Source organism: Amblyomma americanum, chromosome 7, assembly GCF_052857255.1.
Source record: "Amblyomma americanum isolate KBUSLIRL-KWMA chromosome 7, ASM5285725v1, whole genome shotgun sequence".
Classification (NCBI taxonomy): domain Eukaryota; kingdom Metazoa; phylum Arthropoda; class Arachnida; order Ixodida; family Ixodidae; genus Amblyomma; species Amblyomma americanum.
Window position 1 is genome coordinate 33,487,333 of NC_135503.1, and position 25,869 is coordinate 33,513,201.

The 25,869-nt window shown below is 46.3% G+C and overlaps 3 protein-coding genes across 3 annotated transcripts in view; 2 read left to right on the top strand and 1 right to left on the bottom strand.

Moving 5' to 3' along the window:
* Cerk (Ceramide kinase) overlaps positions 1 to 10,918 on the top strand; it is a 71,840-nt gene extending 60,922 nt beyond the window's left edge. The window contains exons 8-11 of the mRNA XM_077631720.1: positions 3,232 to 3,317; positions 4,421 to 4,620; positions 6,608 to 6,756; positions 8,705 to 10,918. Of these exons, the coding sequence (XP_077487846.1) occupies positions 3,232 to 3,317; positions 4,421 to 4,620; positions 6,608 to 6,756; positions 8,705 to 8,795 (526 nt within the window). The 3' untranslated portion in view covers positions 8,796 to 10,918. The remainder of the gene's footprint in view (positions 1 to 3,231; positions 3,318 to 4,420; positions 4,621 to 6,607; positions 6,757 to 8,704) is intronic.
* Mettl14 (methyltransferase like 14) lies at positions 10,916 to 13,130 on the bottom strand. The gene has a single exon (XM_077631721.1). The coding sequence runs from the start codon at positions 12,942 to 12,944 to the stop codon at positions 11,673 to 11,675; it is 1,272 nt and encodes a 423-aa protein (XP_077487847.1). The 5' UTR covers positions 12,945 to 13,130; the 3' UTR covers positions 10,916 to 11,672.
* Positions 13,131 to 14,449: 1,319 nt separating this feature from the next.
* The window catches only part of LOC144098828 (uncharacterized), a 33,418-nt gene continuing 21,998 nt past the window's right edge, over positions 14,450 to 25,869 (top strand). The window contains exon 1 of the mRNA XM_077631723.1: positions 14,450 to 14,592. Within this exon, the coding sequence (XP_077487849.1) occupies positions 14,559 to 14,592 (34 nt within the window). The 5' untranslated portion in view covers positions 14,450 to 14,558. The remainder of the gene's footprint in view (positions 14,593 to 25,869) is intronic.

Genomic DNA, 25,869 nt, shown 5'->3' on the forward strand with positions numbered 1-25,869 from the left:
TAGAGGGCGGGTCTCGTGAGTGACCCGGGGGGACGTACTTCGCGACTGGTGAGTTTGAGACAGGCGTGCAGGTCTTCTGACGTTGGCGCTTGGAAAGGCTTTCCTCAAGAAGTTATTTATTACAATATTTACAAAACTGATTTACATATGCCAAAAGGTTTCGGCCACGACTGCTTTAACAAAAAAAGACAAAACTCCAAACTCTCGCGTCTCCGGACCACTGTCAGCCACCACACGGCCAACACGCCCGGCCGCCGCTCAAGGAACCACCGGCCGCACACGACCGATCTGTCCGGCTGCCACCAAACAACCCTCCCCGCGCTCTCCTTAGCGCGAACCCATCTCCTCGTCCTTCCGCCAAAACTACACCCTCAGCCAATAGGTGACTTTCCCGCCACATTTCGGACGCAACATATCACAACACAAAAGAAGAGCACACAGTATAAAACACACGCCTTGCAACACAAAAGAAAAGCACAAAATATCGAACACGCGGCTCGCTGCAAGCTGCCGTGGCTAACTAGAAAAATGCCACAACAGGGGGAGAGAAACCATTTACGACACATGCTTCCTGTTAGCCGCTCTGGCCTAGGGTGCCCGGAGCCCGCTCGCCTCCGGCGCTGGCCCATCGAGCAAGCTGCCATGGCTAACTAGAAACATGCCACAACGAGCGGAGAGCAACCCTTTATGACGCATGCGTCTGATCGGGCCATTCCCCCTCGCTTAGGCCAAGGCTCCAGAAACTCGCGCGCGACGCCGCCCTGAGAGTCTCTCCCTTTTGTCGGCGCGTTCCCCTGCTCCCCCACGGCGGCCCTCCTCAAGCCTTACCACGACGTACGCCAGCTGCGTCGTGACACCTGCATTGCCTGGAGTATCGCCTGTGATACAGAGTATAAAAATGTGAACAATTTTAATTTCTTCTTAAGAGAAGAACTACATAAATTGCTGACATAATTACAGAAATGGCCTTTTCCGACATATTTATTGAGGCAAAGTCAAAATGTCAGCTGCCAGGGATGCAGGAGGCCAGCTGAAAGGTGAATTCATGAACCGTAGCCCTACCGTCAGAACAGCCTAAATTTACTGTGGTTGTAATGTTGTGCTCACAGTTCATGCAGCAGTTTTGAATTTTCCTCTCGATTTACTACATGCGCCTGCGTTCTGTGTCTGCACATAGCTTTAATTTAATGTCCTTAGATGCTCAAAGTTCATCAAAATTAGCTAAATTTATTTATGCTGCAATCATCTTTTTCATAATAAATCTCCCAATTAGTTTCGATTTCTGCAGTGTAGATGCCATCAGTGATTAATCCTAGAAATTCGACTTTTTTTCCAACGTTTAGAATTCCTGGGCAATACAGTGTTAATCAATTAACAGTCTACAGGGCTTCCCTAGGGTGCCAGCAATAGTTATTTCTTCAGTGCCTGACATCTGCACACAACATGGAAGGTTGGTTTATGGTGTCCAAAAATCCAATGTTTGCTTCACCTTTTTGCTTATGCAGTACATAATCAGCAAATCAAATATATTTCGACTTTTATGGACAGTGTGCAATATAAGTTACAGGTGCCCTTGCTCTGCTTGAGTGCCACAATTCTGGCCCAGCTGATGTTGATAATAATACACAATATACACAGTAATATAGAACTTACAATAATATATAATGATATAATATACAATATACAGTAATATACAATAATATGCAATAGGTGTCCTGATAGTTTTTTGCCACCAGGGCTTCGACTTGTTGACAAATGTTATGTTGAAATCGAAAGCTTCAGTAGTTGCCTTTCCCAGGGGCACACTTTTCAATAAACCATGATCTGCAAGAGCAGCGAAATGATTTCTAGTAGTGGAGATTTACTTGTCTTTGCTGCTGTGTTGGAAAAGTAGTGGAAATGGACGCTACAGACATTCTATTCTTGTGGCAGGTAGATTGACCAATGCATCCTTATGCGGATGGAATGACAGATTATTAAGCACCGCCATCAAACAGTGCTTGCCTGCACTTTTCTCAGCACATAGTGAGATCTCTCATTCACATAGCAGGCTTTCTACCATCATTGGATTATATTTGAAATGCTCAGGCTTATGGGTACTGTTCCTGTCATATCAAACATTTGGGCTGAATGCGTAAAAATTGTTCATGTAATGACCCAATAAAATGCTTTGTCAGGCTAATTGATATGTACTGTCAATGTCAAATGAAACATGAACAAGGTAACTGAAATGCAAAAATAAGGAAGCAGAAAACGTAGCTGCTGGAGAAGAAATACAGGTGGTGTTCATTAACATATCCACACAGCGGTCTTCATGCCATAAAATCGAAAATTAAGTGTTCTAGCACGGCAGTCTACCTGGTCTGAAGTTTTCTCCGTTTGTTCCTGTTGTGATTTCTGCCTTTGTGGTTTATTTGATGTCAAAATAACATATGTTAAATGTTGCATGGTACGTGTTCTTAATTACCTGTAACTGCAAGACTGCCTGTTGAAATTAATAATAATGCAAGTTTTTGCCAGTCGTGTTTGTCTGTCATCCTCACGATGCTACCTCTGATTGTTTGTGTAATGTAAGAATCGGTAATGTATTAAAATAATTCACACGTGCCAAGGTGTTTTTTTTCCCAGTTTTGTGTTTGTAAAATAAAGAGCCTTGCAGAAAATATTATATATTTGTGACTTGTTTTTATTATTTTATGTAAGTTAAATTCACTGCTGGGGGAGAACCGGCTGGTGTTATCCACTTACAATTACCAGGTGTTAGTTTTTTTTACCATTACACAACAACTGAATGTTAGGTAGGCATCAAATAGCCAAAAGTGCTGTTTTTCATGAAGAAATTATTCATTCTACATGATCTGAATAATCCTGAATGCCACTGCTTACACGTAGCACCTTGTAGGGGAATGGATAATGCTCATTTTCTTTTTGCAGGCGTGGTATTACTTGTGTCACTTTTGCTGTTGAACTTTTGTTACCTTAACTGCATAATTCATCCCGAAATAATTGCTATGTTGGTGTACTACAGAGTTCTTGATATGCTTCTGGTCTTCAGCTTGCTTATGTCTATACCTTTTACCTGTGGTATGGTAAAGACTAAGAAACCATTTCCAGGTGACGTTACTTTGCTCTTGGGGAAGTGACACAGCTCTTTCTGTTCTTTTGCATGCTTGTGTATGTGTTATGCCAATGGCAGCTGGTAGTTCATTGCCGTGTTGCGTCATTTCACAGGTGCGAAGTGTGCCATACAGCGCCTGGTGACATCCCATTGCAGGTTCTTAGCAGTTCAGACGTCAACGCCACTGAAAATAAGCCCTGTAAGTTCGCTTGCACATCGACATATGATATAGTACAACTGATATATAAATTGATCACCACTCTGGAGACCTTAGCTAAAACGTTATTTCTTCCTAACAAGGTCATGTACATTTTTGATGAATATGATATAGTACAACTGATATATAAATTGATCGCCACTATGGAGACCTTAGCTAAAACGTTATTTCTTCCTAACAAGGTCATGTACATTTTTGATGAAAAAGGAAGCCATGAAGCCAAGTGAAATGGAAGTGAAATGTTGCATATGAAGACAGTAGTAGTGGTTATGATATATAAATGGAACTGCGAGAAAAGGGAACTGTATCACTTTGTCAAATGGGATTTATTTCAGCTTTAATAGGTTAAATAACTGATAAACAGTTCTAATCACAATAATTTGTCTAACTGCACAATACTGATCGCAGTGTGATTTCTGTTGGATGAAAGGTTTTCCATGCTTCTCCATTCAACAAGTAGTGTCTAATAAGAACTATGGATGACCAGTAAATGAGACTGAAATAGGCTGTTCTGGACGACGTGTGCACAATTATCATTGTCAAGGATTGTTCATAGGATCTTACTGCTTACAAAAATTGCACAATAGTGCTTATACCCCAGCACTTCTTGCTTCTCTTTCCCTTACTTGCTGAGAATTTTAGCAGTATTGAAGTGTACCCACACATGGTAATGACCAGCTGCGGTGGCTAGGTCACTCAGGTGCTGAGCCCAGGAAAGCAGCTTTAATCCCGCCCGTGGCGGTTGTGTTTGGATGGAGGCAAAACTCAAAACGTGCCTTGTGCTATGGTATGTCAGTGCATGTTTGAGAACCCCAAGCGGTCAAAATTATGCAACAGCCCTCCACCATGGAGCATTTCTCTCCTTCTTCATTCCTTCCCTCCCTTCTGGTGTGGTTGAGGTGCCCATTGAGAGCTGAGACAATTATTGCATCTTTCCTTTTCTCAAAACCAATTTTTTCTTTTTTTCATTTTATGGTAGTGCTGCGTGGGATGAAAACTGTTACATGACTCCAAATGTGACTATTTGCATGTTTTTTTTTTTTTGTGGAAGGTGGGAATGAGCATTTGCCTTGTTTTTCGTGCAGACTGGCTGGGCATCCAGGGCCACTTTCTGTCGGTGAGCTGTGCCCTGATGGCCAACCGGTGTGCGCGGAGCACCGCTGGTGTGGCCCCGACTGCACATCTCGGCAATGGTTTCATGGACGTCGTCCTGGTCTCGCAGTGCTCACGGCGCAACTTCCTCAGGTTTCTGGTTGCCCTCGCCAACTCGGAGACGTGCAGCCCTGTAAGCGTAGCACACTTCCAAAAGTCGCAGTGAGGGTTGTGTCGCGTCGCTGTTTGCACAAATCTGTGGCAGAGGATAGGAAGTGATGATCGTTATTGTGCCGTGGAAAACACAGTAGGTACCAAAAAAAATGGATGACATGGAAAAGCGCAGGCTACCAGCTATCTTTATTTATTCAATCATGCACAGATTTGAGGAAAGCCATCATCCTGTGATAATGCACTAGCAATCTTATATACTAAATTTTCTTGTGCAATACGAGATCAGCAGAGACCAACTAGCGCAAACCAGACTTCTGATCGAAGAGATGATGGGTGGGGGGCTAAGTGCAACGTGTGGTGGGAACTATGGAGTCTGTGCAGGACTGCATTTTAGAGAGACTTTTGGGCAGCCCATTGACAAGTAGTCACAATTCATACCCCTTTCAGGCACCACATGTACATTTGTACATACATCCTAAATTGTTTAATCCCCAATAGAGAGTGCAATTTACAGAAATGTGGGCAATATAGTAAAGTGCTGAGTGCAAAATATGCACAACCATTTTAAGGTAGGCATGTGAAATTAATGCAAAAAATCGTTTTTAAGTTGTCACCTCCGTGTTTTATAGTAGCTTTGACATGGCTGCATTCAGTATGAATTTCTTTTGCTCATTTTGCATGGATGAGTGATTTGAAATGCTTAAACTGTGCTGATTCGTTTATGCTCTTATGACAGGGGTAAGTAAAAAGCAGTATACGTGACTGAGACCCAGAAGTTCACAAATTTGGAGTCACAAATCTGCAGGAATGAGGTCTTCGCAGAGGCTGCATAATTAAGCATCTGGGAGGATGAAAATTTTCTCTGCATAATCTTTGCATGCTCCTCAATAAACACTGCAAATTTTAGCAGTCCTGCCCCCCTTTCACCAATAATTTGTGCCTGAATGGAATATAAGTGAGATTTGTCAAAATAAACTTCTCGTTCTGCATTGGACGTACTTGGTCAGAAACCTATATTTAAACCACATTGATTTTACAGTTGGGGCTCTAGTGTTGACTATATATTCACTCAAAGTTGTGATATCAGAGTCTAGCTTTCAGGTTTTGGCTGACAGACGGTTATGAGGTTAATTATTTTTGTGCATAATCTCATGCTGCTTTAGTCATGTCTCCTACTCTTGAGCTTTGTGTGGCGTCTTCCAAGTACAAATTATGGTGCACTCCTCCATGATAAGCAGACTGCTCCTATTTTTCCACTTTTGCACTTCTTGTAGCTTTGTTGAGCTGTCTGTGGCAAGCAAAGTATACAACAAACCTGCGATCGACCTTTCCATCAGGCGACGAGGATGTCGAAATACCCCCTCCCTGGGCTGTTGCAGACTGGTTCCACTGCCGCTTCCACCGCACTAGCGCGGGGTCCACAACACAACAGCCCAGCAAGCAATGTGGCGATGCCCAAGGAGCCCTTATTGGAAAGGTCTATAGTCTGATACAACTGAAGAGCAAAGCGGCTTTTTCCTGTCAAAGGACCCCCTTCCAGTCAGTGGCTTCAGCCGATTCTCATGTGCCTGCTAGCATGACAATGCAGGTAGTGGCAGATGAAAGGGGATAATCCCCTCCCCCCATTGTTGGGGATAGTCCCCTCGCTTAATTGTTACGCCGCTCATTGCATTTTCACGGCAGCGGGTCCATGAGAATCGGCCGATACCATCAGCTGAAAGGGGCTCCTTTGTCAGGTAAAAGCCGCTTCCTTCTTGAGTTCTATCCGACCATAGGCGTTGTTAGATCCTTTTTAAGCTGGCTTCATGCAGTTCCTTACAAGTTATGCTAAATGTGATGGTGCCCGCAGTGAAAGCATGTTAGAGTTATTGCATAGAATGCTTCCTCACGTTTGGAGGAATAACTCCAACCTTCATGAAGGCATTCGTTCAGCATAATGTGTAGCTCCTTCCAGAATATATGGTGCTATTACCTTATGCTGTTTTGTTGGACCGCCTCTGTTGCAGTTCAAGTTTCCTTTCGTGCACTGCTTCCGAACAAGCTGCTTTGAGTTTGTGCCCAAGACGCCAGATTCTAGTGACGAAGGCACAGTCAAGCACACTGGCTCTTGGCAGTGTGATGGGGAACTGCTCACAGAATCTGCACTGCTTGTCAGGTGAGTCACTCCTGCTTAGCTTGAAGAAGACTGTAAGAGAATAGCCCAGGCAGAACAGCTTTTTCTTGTGATCAGTATTGGCTTGTAACACACCTGTCATGGTGAGAGCCATAGGGATCAGAATCAAATGTTCCTTGCTGCCTATTGTGAGGGAGCGCTCTGCAGGAAAACATCTTTAGGGTGTTATCCCCCCATTTGGCAGTGTGTTTTCTTTTGTCCCGCTCCAAGCATGTGTAGTGGCTCTAAAGAAACTTCAACAGGCTGGAGGAACCAATTGATATAAGTGCAGTATATTTTAGCGGTATTTTTCGCTCAAGCGCTGTCTTCAATAGCTCAACTTCCTCACAATGCCTCATGGCTTAGATGCTGTGGAGACCTGCTTATATGCACAAGGGCATAGGTTCATATCAGGTGCAGTCACTGCATTTCGATGCAGGCAGAATGTAAGGACCCTCACGTTTGAAGATTTCAGTGCACATTAAGGAACTGCGAGCGGTCAAATTAATAAGGAGCCTTCCACTGCAATATGCCTCCTATAGTAGGATACAGTTTTAAAAAACGGCAGTTGGTAACAGTGGCCGTGGTCCGTGGTGACCTGCATTACTCCACTTACCAATTACGACAGTGAGCAAAATCAGCTTTTTAATGCTTGACTATTAAACAAGCCAGTGGCATCAAAACTCTTAAGCTGAAAATTTCGTCTCGTGATTATTTTCTTTTTAGGTAAGAAGAAAAGGTTTAACAAAGGTCTACTTTTTGTCATGGAGGAATTCTCTTCGGCAGTCCGTCATGTGGGTGGATTTTCACTGCAGGCTTGAGTTGTATCCAACTATAGCTCACAGTAGTCTTGGCGCATTGAGATGTATTTGCTAAATTAAACACAGTATTCATGCATCATATGGCTTGCTAGTTTCAACATGCTTGCGGCGAGGACTACCTGGCAAGATCTTGCCGCTTTTGAATTTACTCGCCACCGCCATGGCTGGATTAAAGAGAAATAGAAATGTAAGAAACAGGTGCTGCATGATATTTTGGTGTTGAAGAATTTGGCGCTTGCATTTCATCAAGAGTACTCCACTACGGCCTTTTTTGTGGTTTTTGTATCTGTTTTCAATTCAAAGCTTGACAGTTTATAGTAAACACCAAGCCTTAAATGAGCACTTGAGTTTGTTGTCAAGCTTTACACAGAAAAGTATCAAGGGATATCATTAGTGTTTCTTAAATCTAGTACCAGAGTCTGGATTTTTTGCAAATGTGTGGTGCACCTATATTTTAGACTTAAATTAGTGGACTTCCTTGGCATGTTTGAGCATTACTCTTACTTGGGTGTATCTAAGATTGCTTTACTCTAGCTTCGAGGCATGAGCCAGTGTCGGCTGCGTTTCCTAGATCTCCAGGCAACTAGTATATATTGAGTGTGTGGTTTGTTCTCCAAACACATTCCACCATGTTTTCATGTTTTCTTGCTGCGCAAAGCAAACAAAAATAGGGGAGACGAGGGGCTGGCCAGTATAGATACCAAAGCTTACAGTCTTTGGAACTAAAGAAAGCATAGAAAAATATTTTCACAGTTTTATTTTGTTAAAGAAAATTCAGTTAATTTTCTTCTTAAACAATGACAGAGGTATTTCTTCGTAGAATGGTAGTTTGGGCTTGTTGGTAGCTCATCATGTATTTCCCCGTGCTTTTTTTTGTTTCAGACGTCAGCTACTCTTGCTATAGCAGTTTTATCTCCTGAAGCTGTGCATCCATTGTGCAATAGTGACGACTGTGTATCTCTTGAAAAGCAATGCTTATCAGTTAAAATTGCAAAAGCCGAGACAGGCTATAAGCACGGTACATAGAAAAGAAAAAGAATGTGCGGTTGTGAATTTTTTTTCTCCGGCAAACCAGTAGGATGTTCTTTGTTGAGTTAAATCCTGGCTTTTCTTTGCAATGCCTTTTCCAGGTCTCATCGCCAGTTGCTCAAGTTGTATGCACATGGTATTGAAGAGCGGGATGAACAACAGCCACACCGCTGCTTCTGCACATGCCAGTGAGCAAGCGGAGTGGATGGAATCGGTGCATCATAACTGCAATGGCTTTCCAAGCCACTGTCCTGTCACCTCTCACCGCGACCTCGCTTTTGCGTCTTTCATCTTCCGTTTGTCATTGACAAAGTTATTTCATCACCTCCCTTTGTGGATGCTTTCGCATCCATGTTCACTTGTTGAAGCCAGTATCAGGGGGGCCAGGTTCACACATCACTACTGTTAGCACAAAAGTTAGCTGATGTCTTGTGCTACATTTTGGGTTTGAAGAAGCATTAGTTTTTTTTCCTTTTCTTGCACAACTCCTGCACTTGTTGCGCAGTGATGGAAACAGAATTTTAGCTAGGAGATGCTTTTGTAGAGAAGAATTTGTCAACAGCTGCTGTTGGTGCCTGTTAGCAGTTGTATCGTTAAGAATTAGCAGATGTACTGGTGGAATTTAATTTGTCGAAACGTTTCTGTAGTTCGTTGACTTGTTCCTGAAGAGTGGCGACGTAATTTTGTCCTTAGCCGCTGTTGAATTGTTTTTGTTGGCGATTGTGGGAACAACTTGTAACATAGTTGCTTCCTGTGGTTGCACTTTAGCTGTAGAGTTTTTTGATTCAGATTAGAATTGCGTAATACTACCTAGATGTCAGTGATATAAAGTGGATTGCCAGCGTTAGTCGTACTAGTATTTTTCCGCTTAATGACTTCAAACTTTGTCTCGGATCATTTTTGCACAGTACGTAGATAACATCTCAGTTGCTGGCAGCCCGTGATTCTCTAGTGATGCCCCTGTGGTTGGAAACTGCGCCTTGGCGAGCCAGTGTTGGCTCCGTTACCTCGGAGATCTCCAGGCAACTAATATATATACTGAGTGTGTGGTTTGTTCTCCAAACACATTCCACCATGTTTTCTATTTTCATTCATTGATGCTTGTGCTGTGAAAAATGCTCATTTGAAGGGTACAAATCTGTTTGCTTCATGTGCTGTCCTCTGGTGTTCATATCATAATCTCTGTTGGGTGTGTCAAGATTGTTATTTTGTTACGGTGTGGATTGTTTTCATAATGCCGTGCTGTAACACTACCTTCTCTTGTGATCATTACCAAGACAGAGCCATCAGCGAGACATACCTGCGCTTGCTTCAGAACACTACGTCAAGCCAAGAACTTTTGACATTACAGTGACTGACTTCACAAGCTCGTTGCCATAGTTTGGTGCCTAAATGCATCAAAACACCTTAAGGCTGTGAGAAATTCTCACCATATATAAAGGAGCAATTAGGTGGCTATTGGTGCTCGCATTATAATGACTTGGCATGGTTTTCTACACGGTGAAGCAAGTGCCAGTGAGGAATTGTGTGGTCCGCCTTGCAAACTGCTCTTTGCAGAGCCTATGTTGTTACTGACATTGCCTGCTGACTGCTTTGGGTAACATGCTGTCACTTGTTGGTGCGTTCTTTTATCTTCACTAGTTATGCATGTTCAGGGCATGCTTTGCCTAGTCCTGATAATCAGTCGCACAAATCTTTGTTCAGACAGGAGATGGAGCTAGTTGTTGGGGACACAGAGTAAAATGCACACATAGGCTGAAATGCTGAAGAAATGAGTCTGGTTCTCCCTTTTCTGTGTACTTGTGTGTGCAGTTTAAGTATGCTTTATGTCTATGTTGAAAAGCTGGGTATGCGTGAAAGCATTGCACACACTGATGCGTTGCCATCAGAGACTGTGATACCTACACTCTTCTTACAAGATAAACATGTGATAATCCTTTTTCACGTTGCATGTACGAGAAAGCACATTTTCTACAGTATGCGATGGTCTGCTGATCACAGGTGACCAGATCATGTCTTGTGTTGTGCAATTTTCATTTTCCGCTTTTTCATGGTTCGTGGAAGCTGTGTGAATAGAAGGTGGGATTTGTTATGGAGGTATACATGGCTTCGGATGAGCAGTCGATGGGCAATCATGTCTTGTTAGTGTTTGACGTGAAACCGTTTCCATGTTTGCCTTTTTTGTACAGATGTGTATATTTTGGTTTATGTCTGGTGCTGAATGACAAAGCTGAGGGGCTGGGGCATCTGCAATTGCACCCATGAAAATTGAGTATACAAGCACATGCAACTGTAAAATAAAAGATACAAATCCACTTCTGTCTTTTGTTTTATGTACACATTTTTATAAAAGAAATACTGCAGAGCAGTTGTACAGAAGTATCTTGCAAACACACAGTCATTAAGTTCGATGCACTGTCCCTAAAGGAATGACCGACGAGATTGGTCTCATTTCCAGGTGGCACAGCAGGTCAGGACAATGTTGCAGATAAGAGGTCTCACAAACTTAATGTGGCATTCAGATTAAAACAAAGCATAAGAGAACAGCATGATGCATGCTCACAAACTAAACTATTCCATTTCTTGTCATTCAATCAAAAAGACAATTGTACATATAAAAGATTGTGCACACCATACATCACATCACATTATACGTTGGCATGGAAATGATGGCCATAATAAAACACACAATTCTCATGACAGCAGGTGGCTATGATCACGATTTTAGACATGACAACAGGTGGCTATGATCACGATTTTTAACAGCTGGATTACATGCACAGCAGCTGATACAGGGATTCTGCTGCTAAAAAAAAAAAAATGGAGGTTTCAGTTTGTACACAGCAAAAAGTTGCTGGATCTTCAATGTTCACAGAGAACTCGGACTCTGCTGCATTTAAAATTGAGACATGACATGCGCAAGGAGACTGCTCCTGATTGTGCACATAGCATTCCCAAGGAAATCTTCAATCTCTCAGCCCACAAAATCGCCTCGTTGTAGCCTGGGCGTCTTTGCGTAGAGCATTAAATGTGCACTGCCTTGAACATCGGCAATGCTGTGGCTCATTGTCAGCGGCCTCTGGGAGCTCCTCTGCCACGGCGGCCACCTCTGGACATCCCGGGCGGCCCACCGGCATTTTTACCGCCTTTAGGGGGCGGCGACTTGGGCCTCAGGATTTCGATGCGCTCCGTGCAACCGGTAAGGTAATCATTTGGTCCTTTGTTGAAGTGCGCATTGTATGCCTCGCTGCTGAAGTTGCTGTTGGTCAACTCGGGGCCGATGGTCAACCAGCCCGGTCGGATGGTCACGTCCCTTCCGAAGACGTGCAGACGTCGCCTGCCCAGGCAGAAGTGCTCGATGATGTGGAAAATCTCTTCGGGCTTCTCGATTCCGCCGAATTCGGGCTCTTCCGAGATGATGAGATCGATGTCGATGTTGGCGTGGATGAAGTCGCCGTCTGTGCTGCGCCGCACGGTGCCCTTAATACCCATCAGACAGTGCTCCTTGGTCCGCTGGAACACGGCGCGAGGCTCCAGGTTCTTCAGGTGAACAGGGTTCTTGATGTTAGTCTTGATCCAGCAAATGTCCTCGCACCGGCGGAAGCCCCACTTGCGCAGGCACTGTCGGCCCAGGTCCAAGCCGTCCGAGGAACCGCACCAGAGGAAGAGGAAGGAACGCGACGCGGCAACTTCCTCAATTTCTAGCCGCATGATCTCTTCCCAGCTCCAAAACTTGGTGTGAGAAACGCCGCAGGTACGCTGGTACTCCTCGAGCGGGGGCTCAACCAGGATCACGTCAAACTTGCACTTCAAACTGCGGAAGTCGAACGCCTCGAGGTCGCACTTGAGGTACATGGGAGGCGTAGCGGTGTCGCGTATAAGCTCATCCTTTAGTCTGATGAGCTCCTTGAGCTTTGGGTACTCTTCGAAGCGATCGGCCAAACCGACGTCGCGAATGAAGTTCTGCGGCCGCTGGCCGGTGTCCACGAAGTGCTGGCAGTAATCGTTGTGAGGATTGGCACTCTGGGTACCTTTGAGAAACGTGCTAGAATCACGATACGTGTAAACTTTATCCTCACCGTAAGGGTCGTCGTCGGCAGAATGCGTCGGGGAACGCGACGCTTCGCTCTCGAGCTTGGCCACCTTGGAGTCTTTAGAAGAATCGGCTCCCTGTTGAGCACCTTTCGACTCGTCGTGAGCAAGCTGCTGCCTCTCGTTGGCATTGCCGAGAATTTGACTTAAGTTTCTCGCTGTACCGGCGCCGAGTTGCTGGGCCAAGAGTGCCCGCCTTTTCTGAGAACGTTCCTTTAGCGCCTGCCTAATCGTCAACTCCCCGCTCATGTTGACGTTAATGCGAACAAGAACGACCGATGTTTATGCGATTCAATGCGCACTCCGATAAATACGAAAAACGATGCATGCGTCCGAGGCGAAACGACGAAACAGTTACATTTCACTGGCTTCAGGCGCCGGCTTGTATTCTCTTACGATTCCTAATTACACGTTAGGCTTTGCACTACACCAAAACTGAAAGTTTTTAGCGTGGTTATATATGCTACCGCTGCACTTCCCTAGCGCTGCATACCAATGTCAAAGCATTTTTCACTTAAATTTGTTCGGCAAACAACTGTGAGAATAAAAATAAACGAAACATAAACATTGTACAAGCAGATATTATCGACATTACTTTATAATAGTTTTTTTAGCGTATGATAGTGTCGTAATGGTTAGGTAGACTGCGCTCATAGTGGTAAACTTTAAAACTAACAATTATTTAGGAGTCGTAAAATGGTTTTTAAAATAAAAGTATTGGTGAATGCATGCATTATAAAGCGACTAAAATGTAATAAATTTCACAATCTTGCCATTATTGATAAGATGACGGGTACATAGCCTCCGAAAACCTTAAAGAGTCTCTGAGTCTACGCAAACGCTTTGGATGTCACAAGAGGGCAGCACATATCTGCTACGCGTAGGGTGCTCAGTGAACGGCGGCGCTAGCATTGAGGCACCCTAGCTACGCGAGGTCCATGTAACTGCTTTTTCAAAGGACAAGCAGAAGCATTTGTTTCGCGCGTCCAGCCTTTCCTTTCTCTACACGCGGGTGCGAAAGCTTGGCTTGGAGGCTTGGATATACTATAGTTCGGATGTAGTTCATATAGTAGTTCGGACTCCAATCAGGATACAGGGGGTGGAGCTTTTTCCTGCCACGTGACCTGGTAACCTGCGCGCTGGATTTGAACGACGCAGGATAGTCCGCGAGGCTCGGGAGGCGCTGCTCGGGCGCGAGGCTTTCAGCGCTGCGCTTTAGTGTCTAACTTCGATTTCGTAGCAATTCGCAATAATTATTTCCCGTGACACATATGTGTATATTAAAGTCTGTGACTCGTTCAAAATCGGTTGTCTGTTCACCGCCCCTTGTGCGTAGAACCGGAGGCAAAATAAGTTGGGGCATGCGACAGGCGGCCAGAGTCCGATAAAACTGCATCGCCGAGGCGTCTGACGTTGCACTTATGGTGTCGAGACATCGCAGTGCGCGTGCGCGTCCTTTCATGCTCGCAGCCGTATCTTTTTTGTCGCCTGCAGTGGACTAGCTGATATCATGCAGCGTTCGGCGGTAGGGGCCGCTCTCTTTATTCGCTACCTCACGCTCGCACTTTGACGTGCGCCCACCGAACTGCGAGCGTTACGCTCTGAATAAAGAAAACGACCCCTACCGCCAAACGCTGCATGCAATCAGCTAGTTCACTGCAGGAGAGAAAAAAGATACGGCTGCGAGCATGAAAGGACGCGCACGCGTACTGCGATGTCTCGACACCAGAAGTGCAACGTTAGACGGCGCGGTGATGCAGTTTTATCTGATTCTGGCCGTTTGTCGCATGCCCCGACTTATTTTGCCGCCGGTTGTACTTACATCGAGCAGACCCGACCGCTGCGTTTTGAGGCTGTGGCTGAATGGTTGCAGATCGGGCTAATTGGTGCAGTGCAGGTATGTCATGTTCTGAAGCGCAGGAACGACACGGGCACAGAAAGAAACTAACACGGACGAGTGCTACTTCCAGCTGGTTTATTGTGAGAAAACCGCTAAAGGTACAGGCGGAAGAATGGGCGGTACCATGTGCATGCGCGGAAAGATCATCCGACCATGCTTACTGAGCAAGTGCCTTTTCCGCAAATTATTACCGGCTCTTCCACTCTGCTAGCTTGTAGCAGATTATAGCTTGTAGTGTAGATTGTAGCTTATAGCCTGTAGCAGGCGTCTGCTACAACCCAAACGCTAGCTTTAAATGCTTCTTGCAAGCAGCTGCTCGTATATGCGTGGGTCAAGAAGCCAGCCAGGAAGGAAAAAGCGCGAAGTTAATGATGATATTGGCCAGTAACGCCCTATTGAAAAATTTGTGTAGGTTTGAAATGGTCAGCTAATAGGATTATGGCACATTTGGTTTGGGTTCGTAGAATTAACTTCCCAAAACGACTCAGGCTTTGAGGAACGCCTTAGTGAAGGGCTCCTGATAAGTTTTACCACCTGAGGTTCATTGACGTTACCTAACATCGCAAAGTACACGAAACTCGCTGGTTCGATCCCGTCCGCGGCGGTCGCATTTCGATGAACGCGAAGCGCTATGGTAGAGGACCGTGTACTGCGGTGTCAGTGCACGTTAAGAACCCCGGGTAGTCGAGATTATTCAGAGCCCTCCACTACGGTGTCCCTGAAAGCCTGAGTCGGTTTGGGACGTTAACCCTATAATGCCAAGTCAAATGTGCCATAATCCTATCAGCTGACCCATTCAATATATATACATTTTTCAGTACGCCGTTTTTTGATGATAAACTGTTAATTGAAGCTTGACTCGTTTTGATTACATAACTCTGCACAGAGCTAGTTCTTGTTAGCGTCTTCAAAAATTCAGGGGGGCACTTTGTTGACCTAAAGTGCGGTGAGGCGAAAGCCTTTAGCGCTGTGTTGCTACTTGTGTCTCTGATGTGTGGTTAAGATGCTGAATAAGCACACAATTGTTTGTGAATCTTAAATGCTGGAGACACTGGAGGGCGTTTGTGAGGCATCCGCCTCAGGAAATTGTCAAAGAAAATATCTATGATAATTGTAGGGGAAGTTCTTTGTTGTTTGAAGCCAGGACTGGAGTTTTGCGGACTAAGACGTATAGAGTCAGGTACCAGGAGATAGACACTTTGTGCATTGCGTGCGGAGAGGAGGAGGAAACGGCTGAACACTTGATACTTTTCTGTAAAGGGCTTCACCCTACAGTGGAAGGCAGCGGGGCTGACTTACCCAAGGCATTGGGGTTTAGGGATAGTGAAGGGAAAGTGGATTTTAAGAGGTTAGAAGTAACCAAGCGAAGGTTATCTGATTGGTGGCTAAAAGCAAGACAGGAGTAAAATTTCACAAGACATGGCTAGGTGGCTTGAGCCACCGCCCGATGTAAAGGGTTCAGCCGTATCCATCCATCCATCCATCCATCCTGATTCGACGCCTTTCCGGACGAGCTATCCAGCGCCCTAGACAAGGAGAACTACATATACGTTGGAAGGAGTAAAGAAGAAAAAAGAAGTAGCGTAGGGTGGTGGTTCGAATCCCACCGTGCACAAGGATTTTTTTCTTATAGAGTTGCTGGATGTAACGGACGCCGGACATATCCATGGCCGCGAGTATGAGCCATTAAAGGTTTTCGCCTTAAAGCCTCTAAAACACACGGCCATTCAAGCGTGGCAGGAAGGCTTTCTTGGAAGTAGTCTTGGTCAAAAGTCTTAACGCCAAAGGCTTTTCGCATCAGCCCCATAACAGAGCCACTGCGGCACTATTAAAGGCCGAATGACCTTGAAATGCTAGCAGAAGGTTTCTTCTTGCGGCAGAGAAGCTTCCTGCTTGTCTTGTGTTGTGAATGATCCGCTATACGGAGCATTCTAGGAACATTCATTTCGCTGCAGCTGAACGCTGTGGCCTTAAGACTTTTGACCAAGGCGGTACTTGTAAAAACTGGCGCCGCTGCATTACTTTGCAGTTGCTAAACTGCCAACCAGTACGATGTTTTGGTTTGTGCCATTGATACCGTACTTTACGCATGTTTGCGTACGTGTACGACACATGAATTATGCATGCATGCCGCAGGACAGTGTCAAGAGGACAACTAAAGGGGAGTCTTTTGTCCTTCAACCGGCGTAGCATACATCATATGATGATTTCCACCTGGACAACGGATTTATCGTAAAGTACGAATCTGCTCGAGGGGTAGGTTTGTTGACTTCGCCAGCTTTTCACGCCCACCTAAATGCACGTCAAAACAAAACGGCGCTGCAAACGTGAGAACAAAGGAAACAAACAAACAAGCAACGACGGTGTATACGCCCGTTACTGCGCGTATGCGCTGCTGACGCGGTGCCAGCAGTTCGCATTGCGCGCAGCGGCCGGCTTGTCACACGGTTCATTGCGCCGAGCGGACGCGCGGATGGGTAACCGCTTTGCGTTACGCGGTCACCGCAGATGTAGCCGGAGGAGGAGGGGGATAGCACGAGAAAAAAAAAAAGAGAGAAAGAAAGAAGACAATGAAAAAGAGAACGCGGAGGAATGAGGGCGGCGGATGGCAATGATACGCGACACCACGCTTCTTCGTTGTCGGTGATGCCTGGTTAAGCGCGTGTCGGGGAATGGTTGCATATACACACACACAAAGAAAAGAACAAAGAAAGATAGAAGAGAAAGGCGGAGAGGAAAGAGGCGCTGTGCGGCGGCTCATTAGTACAGCGCTGCTGCAGTTCACTGGAAAGAAACAGCAGTGTTATATTATGAAGATGGAGATCTTCTGTTGATTATTTATGACGCGCTAGATATAGCAATCGATGGCCTGCTAGGAATGCTACTTAGTGGTTCAACTTTATTCAGCGTAGAACATATATTAGCGGTGAACAGGCACGTATTAAATAAGAGGCCCCAAAGTGAAAACTGCCCTACCATCCGCTAGCCGCTCTAATTAATTTAGTTGATAGCGCAAGTTCCCTGGACAGGCGATTCTCCCGGGTTCGATCCCCGGACAAAGAAGAATTTTGATTCAGCTGCGAAGCTTCTGAAAAAGATGTAGAGTTTTCCTCCGTTGCCTATATGACCACGCCCAGGTGAATGGTAATAAGTAATTACTCTCCAATTAAAACTAATTAAATGCATTCTAAACATGCCCCCCCCCCTCCCCTTCCCAACGTTCACCCGTCCCCCAGCTCCTTCTGCACTAAATTCTCGTTCCAAGACTTGTACATGAATTTTCCATGGGGTGATTGCACCCTGAGACTGACTGTGCATAAGGAAAAGATTGGTTTGGTTTAGTTTGGTTTATAAGGGTTTAACGCCCCAAACGACTCAGGCTATGAGGTACGCCGTAGTGACGGGCTCCGGAAATTTCGACCACCTGGGGTTCTTTAACCTGCACTGACATCGCACAGTGCACGGGCCTCTGGAATTTCGCCTCCATCGAAATTCGACCGCCGCGGCCAGGATCGAACCCGCGTCTTTCGGGTCGGCAGCCGAGCTTCATAACCATTGAGCCACCGCGGCAGCCTCATCAGTAAAAGTGAAAAAAAAAAGTCAGAAAGAGGCTGAGAACAACGTAAATCAGAGCACGTCCAACGCAGACAAGAACATCGTTCCCGCTTATGTGAACCCCTTCCCGACGTTCCTTGCGCCGCGGGCAGCTGGGCGTCGTCTGGCCGGACGGAGCCGCCAAGGCGACGGCCGTCTGCGGGGAAGAGAGCGCTGACGCAGCAACAACACCGGCGCGCGGCCATCGCCCAGCATTGAAGTGTCGTCGCTGCACTCACGTGCGTCGCGCCCGGAGCAGCGGCCGCAGCGCCACACGGTGACGCCAATTTCCGTTCTCGTTGCGCGCGCTAGTGTGGAAGGGACTGGGCCGGCACGACGAACCGGGCAGCAGCAGCAGCAGCACAGGCGGCAAAACACATACGGCCCTCGCGGCGGGGGGGATATCCGCTTACGCCTGGAGATCGGGGCGAGCGCGGCTTATTTGCAGGCCCTGTCCCTGTGCTCGCGGAGGCAGGCATTGCGACAGCGGTTGCTATCGCTGGTGCTCTCATTCAGCGCTGATGCTGGTGCGCGGGAAAAGTGCTGGCACGGGGCATGCGCTTGCGAGGTTACGCGGGCGGAAGAGTTGGCGGGCTAATGCATGATTACATGAACCTTCGATGGAACAGCGGCGCATCGCCTGCACCTGGAGCCAGCTTGTGCGCTCACCTCGAAATCGAGATGGAGCTGTGGATAGGCTATGAGCAGTGGTGCCGACGAGGACACTATTGCTATCTTTGAGATGTGATAGTATCCTTCTACGAGACTCCGGACTCTGGAGATCAGGAGATCACAGATCAGCACATAATCTCAGCTATTCATCCCTCCAGCGTTCAGCATCACGTGATGAAAAATAGTCATATACGAATAAGGCTGAAAGGGGACCGGAAAGCAAAGACAGAGTGCTGAGTCGAAATAGAAGCCTTCAATGCACCTGGCGCAGTGTGCACTGTATTTCGTCAGATTGCAAAGCGGCGATCAGAAGAGAGCTTTATTTAGAGCCCGTCAGATAGGCTGCGATGATTATGTTTCGGACCTGGCTTACTATGGCCAGCTGATCGCCGGGCCTGCCGGAAGCAGGCCAAGTGTTGCAGGTGTGGGGAAAGGGATGAGGAAATTGAGTGAGTGTGGCCAGATTAACTCACCTGGTAATCTGGCGGCGCATTGCGTCAGGTGCCAGAGCTGCAAACCTGATTTCCAACAGACTACAGTCCTGCTGAAATCCAGAGATAAGACAATCAGGGAGCTGTGGGAAGCTTACTGCATGGAATCGGGAAAACAAGGGACTTGTGCAAGTGACCCATCAGTTTTGCTTTCCAAACAAGAAAAGCAATTCTTGGAAAAGTAAAAACAAAGAAAAAACGGATCTGTTGGGACAAAGTGTGCTGTTGAAGCTTGTTGATATGATTGCAAAGTTGCTGCTTTAACTGCGTTGTTTGGGATTTGTTTTTGACTTGTAAAGCTTATATATGGGTGCACACCGCTATACAACTTCAGATGACACTATGCGCTCCAGTGTTTGTGTCGTTCCTGTGTCGTTCCAAGTCATTTCAAAAGCGCAATTATGTATGACCAAGATAGTGAAGCTATGCCGATCAAAATGCGCAAAATGTTGCGGGAAAGACCCCTTTGCTCTCTCTCACCGGCTCGATGAAAAGAAAGCTTGCTGGTAAATCACCTGAATTTTCCAATTGTATTAGAAAGAGAGAAGCAGAAAGAATAATTTTATAGAGTAGGGCGTTTTCGGCACTCTCTGCGTGACGCTTCTATTAAAGAAGCTCCCATAAAAGTCCTCGAACTGTTAGTGGCTATCTTGCTCGTCTACTACTACTTCATGTTGTTGATATTCCGAGTTAACTTGGATAGGATGGATAACCTAGCTTGGCAAACACGCGGTCGCACTTACAGTGTACTCTTGTGAAAATAAATGGGAGCTCCATTTTTTATAAAGGGGGCCTTGGACCCATAGTGTTGTTATTGGGGTAAGGTGGGCTCCCAAAAAAGCCCGGGTTCTTTCTCGAGGCTCCAGTGTTAATTTTTCTCGTTTTCCTAATCTTATTTCTTTCTTTCAAGTGAACGTGGATATCCGGATAATCTAGCTTCCTATCTATGTAGCCACGCGTGCACTGTAAGCATATAAATAAATACATGTGTGCTCTTGTAGAACGATTGTCCTGAAACATTTTTGGTGCAGTAACTATATGATTCCGTATGCTCCCACACGGTCTCTTCGATCGAAGGAACCTTTTTTGTATTCCCCGACGGTCCACAAGATACGGAAAGCGAGTAAGAGATTATTACGTTCCCTTTTAGTTTAACAGGTTACCTCTAAGTGTTCGCCGGGCAAAACTAAATATAAACTAAAAAAGATGCTGCGATACACTAATTAGTGGTTTTCGACGTTGTACATATGCTTTACCGCCTGTCAAGTAAATCATGATTTCACTTGTAACTGCTGTATTTTTTGCACGGATTTCAGGTATTTTTATGCCATTTTGGTTTCCTGTCTATTTTTATTTTGCCTCTGTAATAATTTGATATTCTGTAATTTTTAATGTGCGCTTATGCCTGTGGGTATGTTTGCGCGGTTCTGCTGTCTGTCTGTCTGTCTGTCTGTCTGTCTGTCTGTCTGTCTGTCTGTCTGTCTGTCTGTCTGTCTGTCTGTCTGTCTGTCTGTCTGTCTGTCTGTCTGTCTGTCTGTCTGTCTGTCTGTCTGTCTGTCTGTCTGTCTGTCTGTCTGTCTGTCTGTCTGTCTGTCTGTCTGTCTGTCTGTCTGTCTGTCTGTCTGTCTGTCTGTCTGTCTGTCTGTCTGTCTGTCTGTCTGTCTGTCTGTCTGTCTGTCTGTCTGTCTGTCCGTCCGTCCGTCCGTCCGTCCGTCCGTCCGTCCGTCCGTCCGTCCGTCCGTCCGTCCGTCCGTCCGTCCGTCCGTCCGTCTGTCTGTCTGTCTGTCTGTCTGTCTGTCTGTCTGTCTGTCTGTCTGTCTGTCTGTCTGTCTGTCTGTCTGTCTGTCTGTCTGTCTGTTGTCAGGAAGAAAGAAAAGGAAAGTGCACAGGCCTGCCCACTGGCTCAAGCCGAGCCACAGTCGCTACCACGTGCAGATAGTAGGAGAGCTGAAAGATGCCTGTCGGGCTCTGCCACTCAAGCCCTATGAGGCTTAACAGGCCGGATTTTTTGTACTTTTTTTTTAACATTTGGCGCAGTAAAGTATTATTATTATTATGGTTGTTGTTGTTGTCATCCAGGGGCCGTACTTCGTAATGTTTCACTTCGTCTTCTCTTCATTTGGTCCTCCGCCACTGATCACGGTTCCCGATGGTGTAGTTCTTTGGCAGATGACATCTCGTTGGTCGCAGCAGAAACACTCCCACGATGCCGTTTACTCCCATGAACGTGCCCCTCGCCCCCGTCGTACTCGTGGAGCGGAGCCGACGTCAACGAATGATGGAGCACGACGGCACGTCTGACGCGCCTGGTGACATTTGTCCGCTCTAATCTTGTCTAGGAAAAAAAAAAAAACAGTGCGGTGGTTTTGCGAAGGACTGACGGAGAATGGTCAGTTTGGCTTGGCACGAGTGGACGCGCCGGCACCACGGCTAAAAACGACTAACCGGACCGTATTCGTGGGTTTGTTCGTTCGCTTTCCCACTGCCTGTTGCTTTCGTCCCGATGACGTCATCCAGATGAAGTACAGACAAAACGAATCGTGTCGCTCTAGATCAGCGCTTTTTTTCTCTTTTTTTTTGCCTTCCCGTCCGGGCATCTATGCGCGGACGTGGGTGTAGCGGGCACTGCAGGAGAGTGGGTACAAGGGAAATGGACACTGGAAACTGTAAATTAAAGCAAAGCCTTGAATGGCTCATACTCGCGACCATGGATCTGTCCGCCGTCCGTTACATCCAGCAACTCGATAAGAAAAAAATCTTCGTACAAGGTCGTATTCGAACCACCATCCCTTCTTTCCGCAGCCGAGCGTGCTAACGACCACGCAACTTCCTGCCAACGCATATGTAGTTCTTGTCTATAGACGCTGGAGAGTGTTTGCGGAAAGGCGTCGAATCAGCTGAATGCCTCCCAAACGCCCTCCAGTGTCTCCAGCATTTAAGATTCACAAACTGTTGTGTACTTAAAGAGCATCTTAACCACACATCAGTGACACAAGCAGCAACACCGCGCTAAAGGCTTTCGCCTCACCGCACTTTAGGTCAACAAAGTGCCCCCTGAAATTTTATTTAGTCTTACGACGCGTTTCATGGAACACAACAATGTGCAGCTTTTGTAATGCGCGCAAAGCAAAGGATGCCATGTACTTGTGCCTGGCAGAGGAGCTAGGGATGCGATACCGCATTTATTGATAGAAATACGTTTTTGGGGCCTATTCAGAGAGAAGTATACCTCCAGCCAGTGTCTCCGTAATTATTTTTTAAACGGCGCCGCAGCTGCTTAACTGCTCCACATAGTAGGGACAGTGAGAGCTTACCCTCTCCGCAACCTTATTGTAACGTGCGTAACGGACTGCGATCTGGACAGAATGTCATATGCAGTCAGACCGGAATGAAACGCGAACATGCACATATTCGCGCTTTTCGTCATATTCGACCCAGTTCCCTTTTCTAACGGTTTATGGTGTCCCCCGTGATCTATCGTTGATACAACGGCCCGATTGGCCTATATAGACCGCTCCATACGTCAGTGATAGTGGTACTTCGTACACAACACGAAGCGCACAGTCCACAAAGGGTTCACCATGCCTCTTCTCGCGGTTGGTGTTGTGTACGAAATACCACTGACGGGTGGAGGGATCTATATGGGCCAAACGGGCTGTTGTATCAACGACAAAGCAGGGGGGCACCATAAACCGTTAAAAAAGGGAACTGGGTCGAATTTGCCCCGCCGCGGAGGCTCAGTGGTTAGGGCGCTCGGCTACTGATCCGGAGTTCCCGGGTTCAAACCCGACGGCAGCGGCTGCGTTTTTATGGAGGAAAAACGCTAAGGCGCCCGTGTGCTGTGCGATGTCAGTGCACGTTAAAGATCCCCAGGTGGACGAAATTATTGCGGAGCCCTCCACTACGGCACCTCTTCCTTTCTCCTTTCACTCCCTCCTTCATCCCTTCCCTTACGGCGCGGTTCAGGTGTCCTACGATATATGAGACAGATACTGCGCCATTTCCTTTCCCCCAAAAAACCAATTATTATGGGTCGAATTTGCTCTTCACGGCGAAAAGTGGAAATGTGGCCGGTGCTTGATGGTATCAGGATTATAGGCAGGAATCACGTTAAGGTAGCACGTGGGGTACTTGACGCCTTTCTGATTGCAAAGAAAGGCGACGCATGTTGTAGTGTTTGCTCTGTTGCCCTTCGAAGTAAAGAAGTTGCCATCATGGAATTTGTTTATAATCAGAAGTCCTTGACAGGAAACAGCCACTTTTCTTTCGAAGAATGAAATTCAGTTCTATTTGATGTTGTTTGGTTTGTTGGGCGTTGAAAGTGTGTTTATTGTTTTATTGTTATTGAGTTTGCTTTTGCAATGATTATCTGTCACTGCCAAGATTTTCTGCACTGGAATTAGGCGACGGAAGCTGTGAGATGACCGCGCAAGATAGAAGATGAATGCAGTCTTTGTAATTTTTTATTATTATTATTGTTATATTTGTTCACGACGGATGGGTGAGTGGGTTGGGGATTGTGCGATGTTTATGTGGCTGAGTGCCCTGTTTATATTTGAGCCCCGATCTGTTAGATAAACATTTGGCAGCCCAGCCTCTATCCTGCCGTCTTTCCAGCTTCCTGTGTGCGCCTTCTTTTGGCTCGTGTTGTTTTCCTTAAAGCCAAGTTAGCCAAGCCAAGAGTGAGAGAAGAAAAGAGAAGAAGGTAGAACTGAAGGAGCAGAGAGAAAGAAGACAAGAACGAGGGGGAGAAAATGAAAGCATTTCGTCGTGGAGAGAGAAAAGAACATGGTGGCTACAGCCGAATGTTTTAACTATGCGGTAGCCTAGTTTTGCCAGTAATTTTTGTTGGGTTTTTCTTTCATTTATTATTCCCAATTCGCTTCATATTCCGGGAGCTTTATATCATTACCATCTTGCGTAGATGAATGTGATAGTCTGCAGAGGTGTCTGCAACCTGCAAAGCAGGCATTAGGCGTCCTGCGACACCATGATATTGAGCTTGTGAGGACTGGACCCACCCGTGTCCTAGGATCTGCGTGGCATAGTCGTATTGAAGGGGGGCTCCATGGAAAGCGATGCCGCTACAGCTTCGGCGTACAGTGTGGTAGATTTGATTGTCTCAGCAGGCTGTATTATGAAACATTTATTGCACTCGTACTGGAGAGAAGGTGAAGGCAGGAGTTCTCATTTCGCAGTTTCTTCTGCACCACTGAGTTTTAGCATACTGCGAGAAACGCAGAAACACCGGTGCGTTGAGATTTCTGTGCAAGCTTGGGGACACTAGGTGGTTGAAGCAACTATGGTTTCTCTCCTTCGTAACATAAACAATCATGCAACCTTGGGACGCAAACGCGGTTAGGTATCGTCCATCACGTATAAACGAAGGATTCAACTTGTCTCTGAAGTTATCAAGAATGGAGAGAGCATATTTCTAACTGCGAATATTTCATCTCTCCCACTATTTGCGTATAATGGCCCATCAGCTAGTTGGGGCATTTTTTCCCCCTATCTCTTTCTCCTTCTCGAGCAGCATGTACTGAAGTGGAGCCTTCACTGAGAGGAAAAATAACCAAAAACGAAACTTCCAAGTAATAAGCTTTTATAGAAAGTCTGAATGTCAAATGTTAGCATAACGAGTGCGACCAGAGATGTTAATATGAACTTTCATATAAAAAGTCAGGGGCACTTTGACGAGCTAAAGTGCGCAAGGGGAAAGCCTTTCTGCGCCTCTTTGACTGGACCCGCCGCGGTGGCTCAGTGGTTAGGGCGCTCGACTACTGATCCGGAGCTCCCGGGCTCGAACCCGACCGCGGCGACTGCGTTTTTATGGAGGCAAAACTCTAAGGCGCCCGTGTGCTGTGCGATGTCAGTGCACGTTAAATATCCCCAGGTGGTCGAAATTATTCCGGAACTCTCCACTACGGCACCTCTTTCTTCCTTTCTTCTTTCACTCCCTCCTTTATCCCTTCCCTTACGGCGCGGTTCAGGTGTCCGCCGACATGTGAGACAGATACTGCGCCATTAATTTCTTTAAGAACCAATTTTCATTTTTTTTTTCTCTTTGACTGCTTAGGAGACATCCGGCTGCGTCGACTGCCAAAGAGCGTCTGACGACGAAAGAGATCACGCGACAATGGCGCCACTCTCGGCGCATGCGCAGTGCGACACCACCGCAGTCGTGACTACTGGTTACTAGTGACCCAAGGAGATCTATATATGCTTGGCAGGAAGTAGCGTAATCGTAGCGTAGGTGGTTCGAATCCCGCCGTGCACAAGAATTTTTTTTCTTGTCGAGTGGAAGCCATTTGATTGGCAGCTATAGTGTGACCGGACGCTGTGAGTATGAAGCATTAAAGGCTTTCGCCATAGTAATGTTGCCCAAGGATAACTACATATTCATTGGCAGGAGCGGAAGGATGGTGGTTCGAATCCCGCCGAGCGCAATGCTTTTTTTTTTCTTGTCGAGTGGAAGTCATTTGATTGACAGCTATAGTGTGACCAGACGCCGTACGCC

Coding starts and splice junctions, on each gene's coding strand:
- Mettl14 (XM_077631721.1), bottom strand. CDS start 12,944: ATGAGCGGGGAGTTGACGATTAGGCAGGCGCTAAAGGAACGTTCTCAG.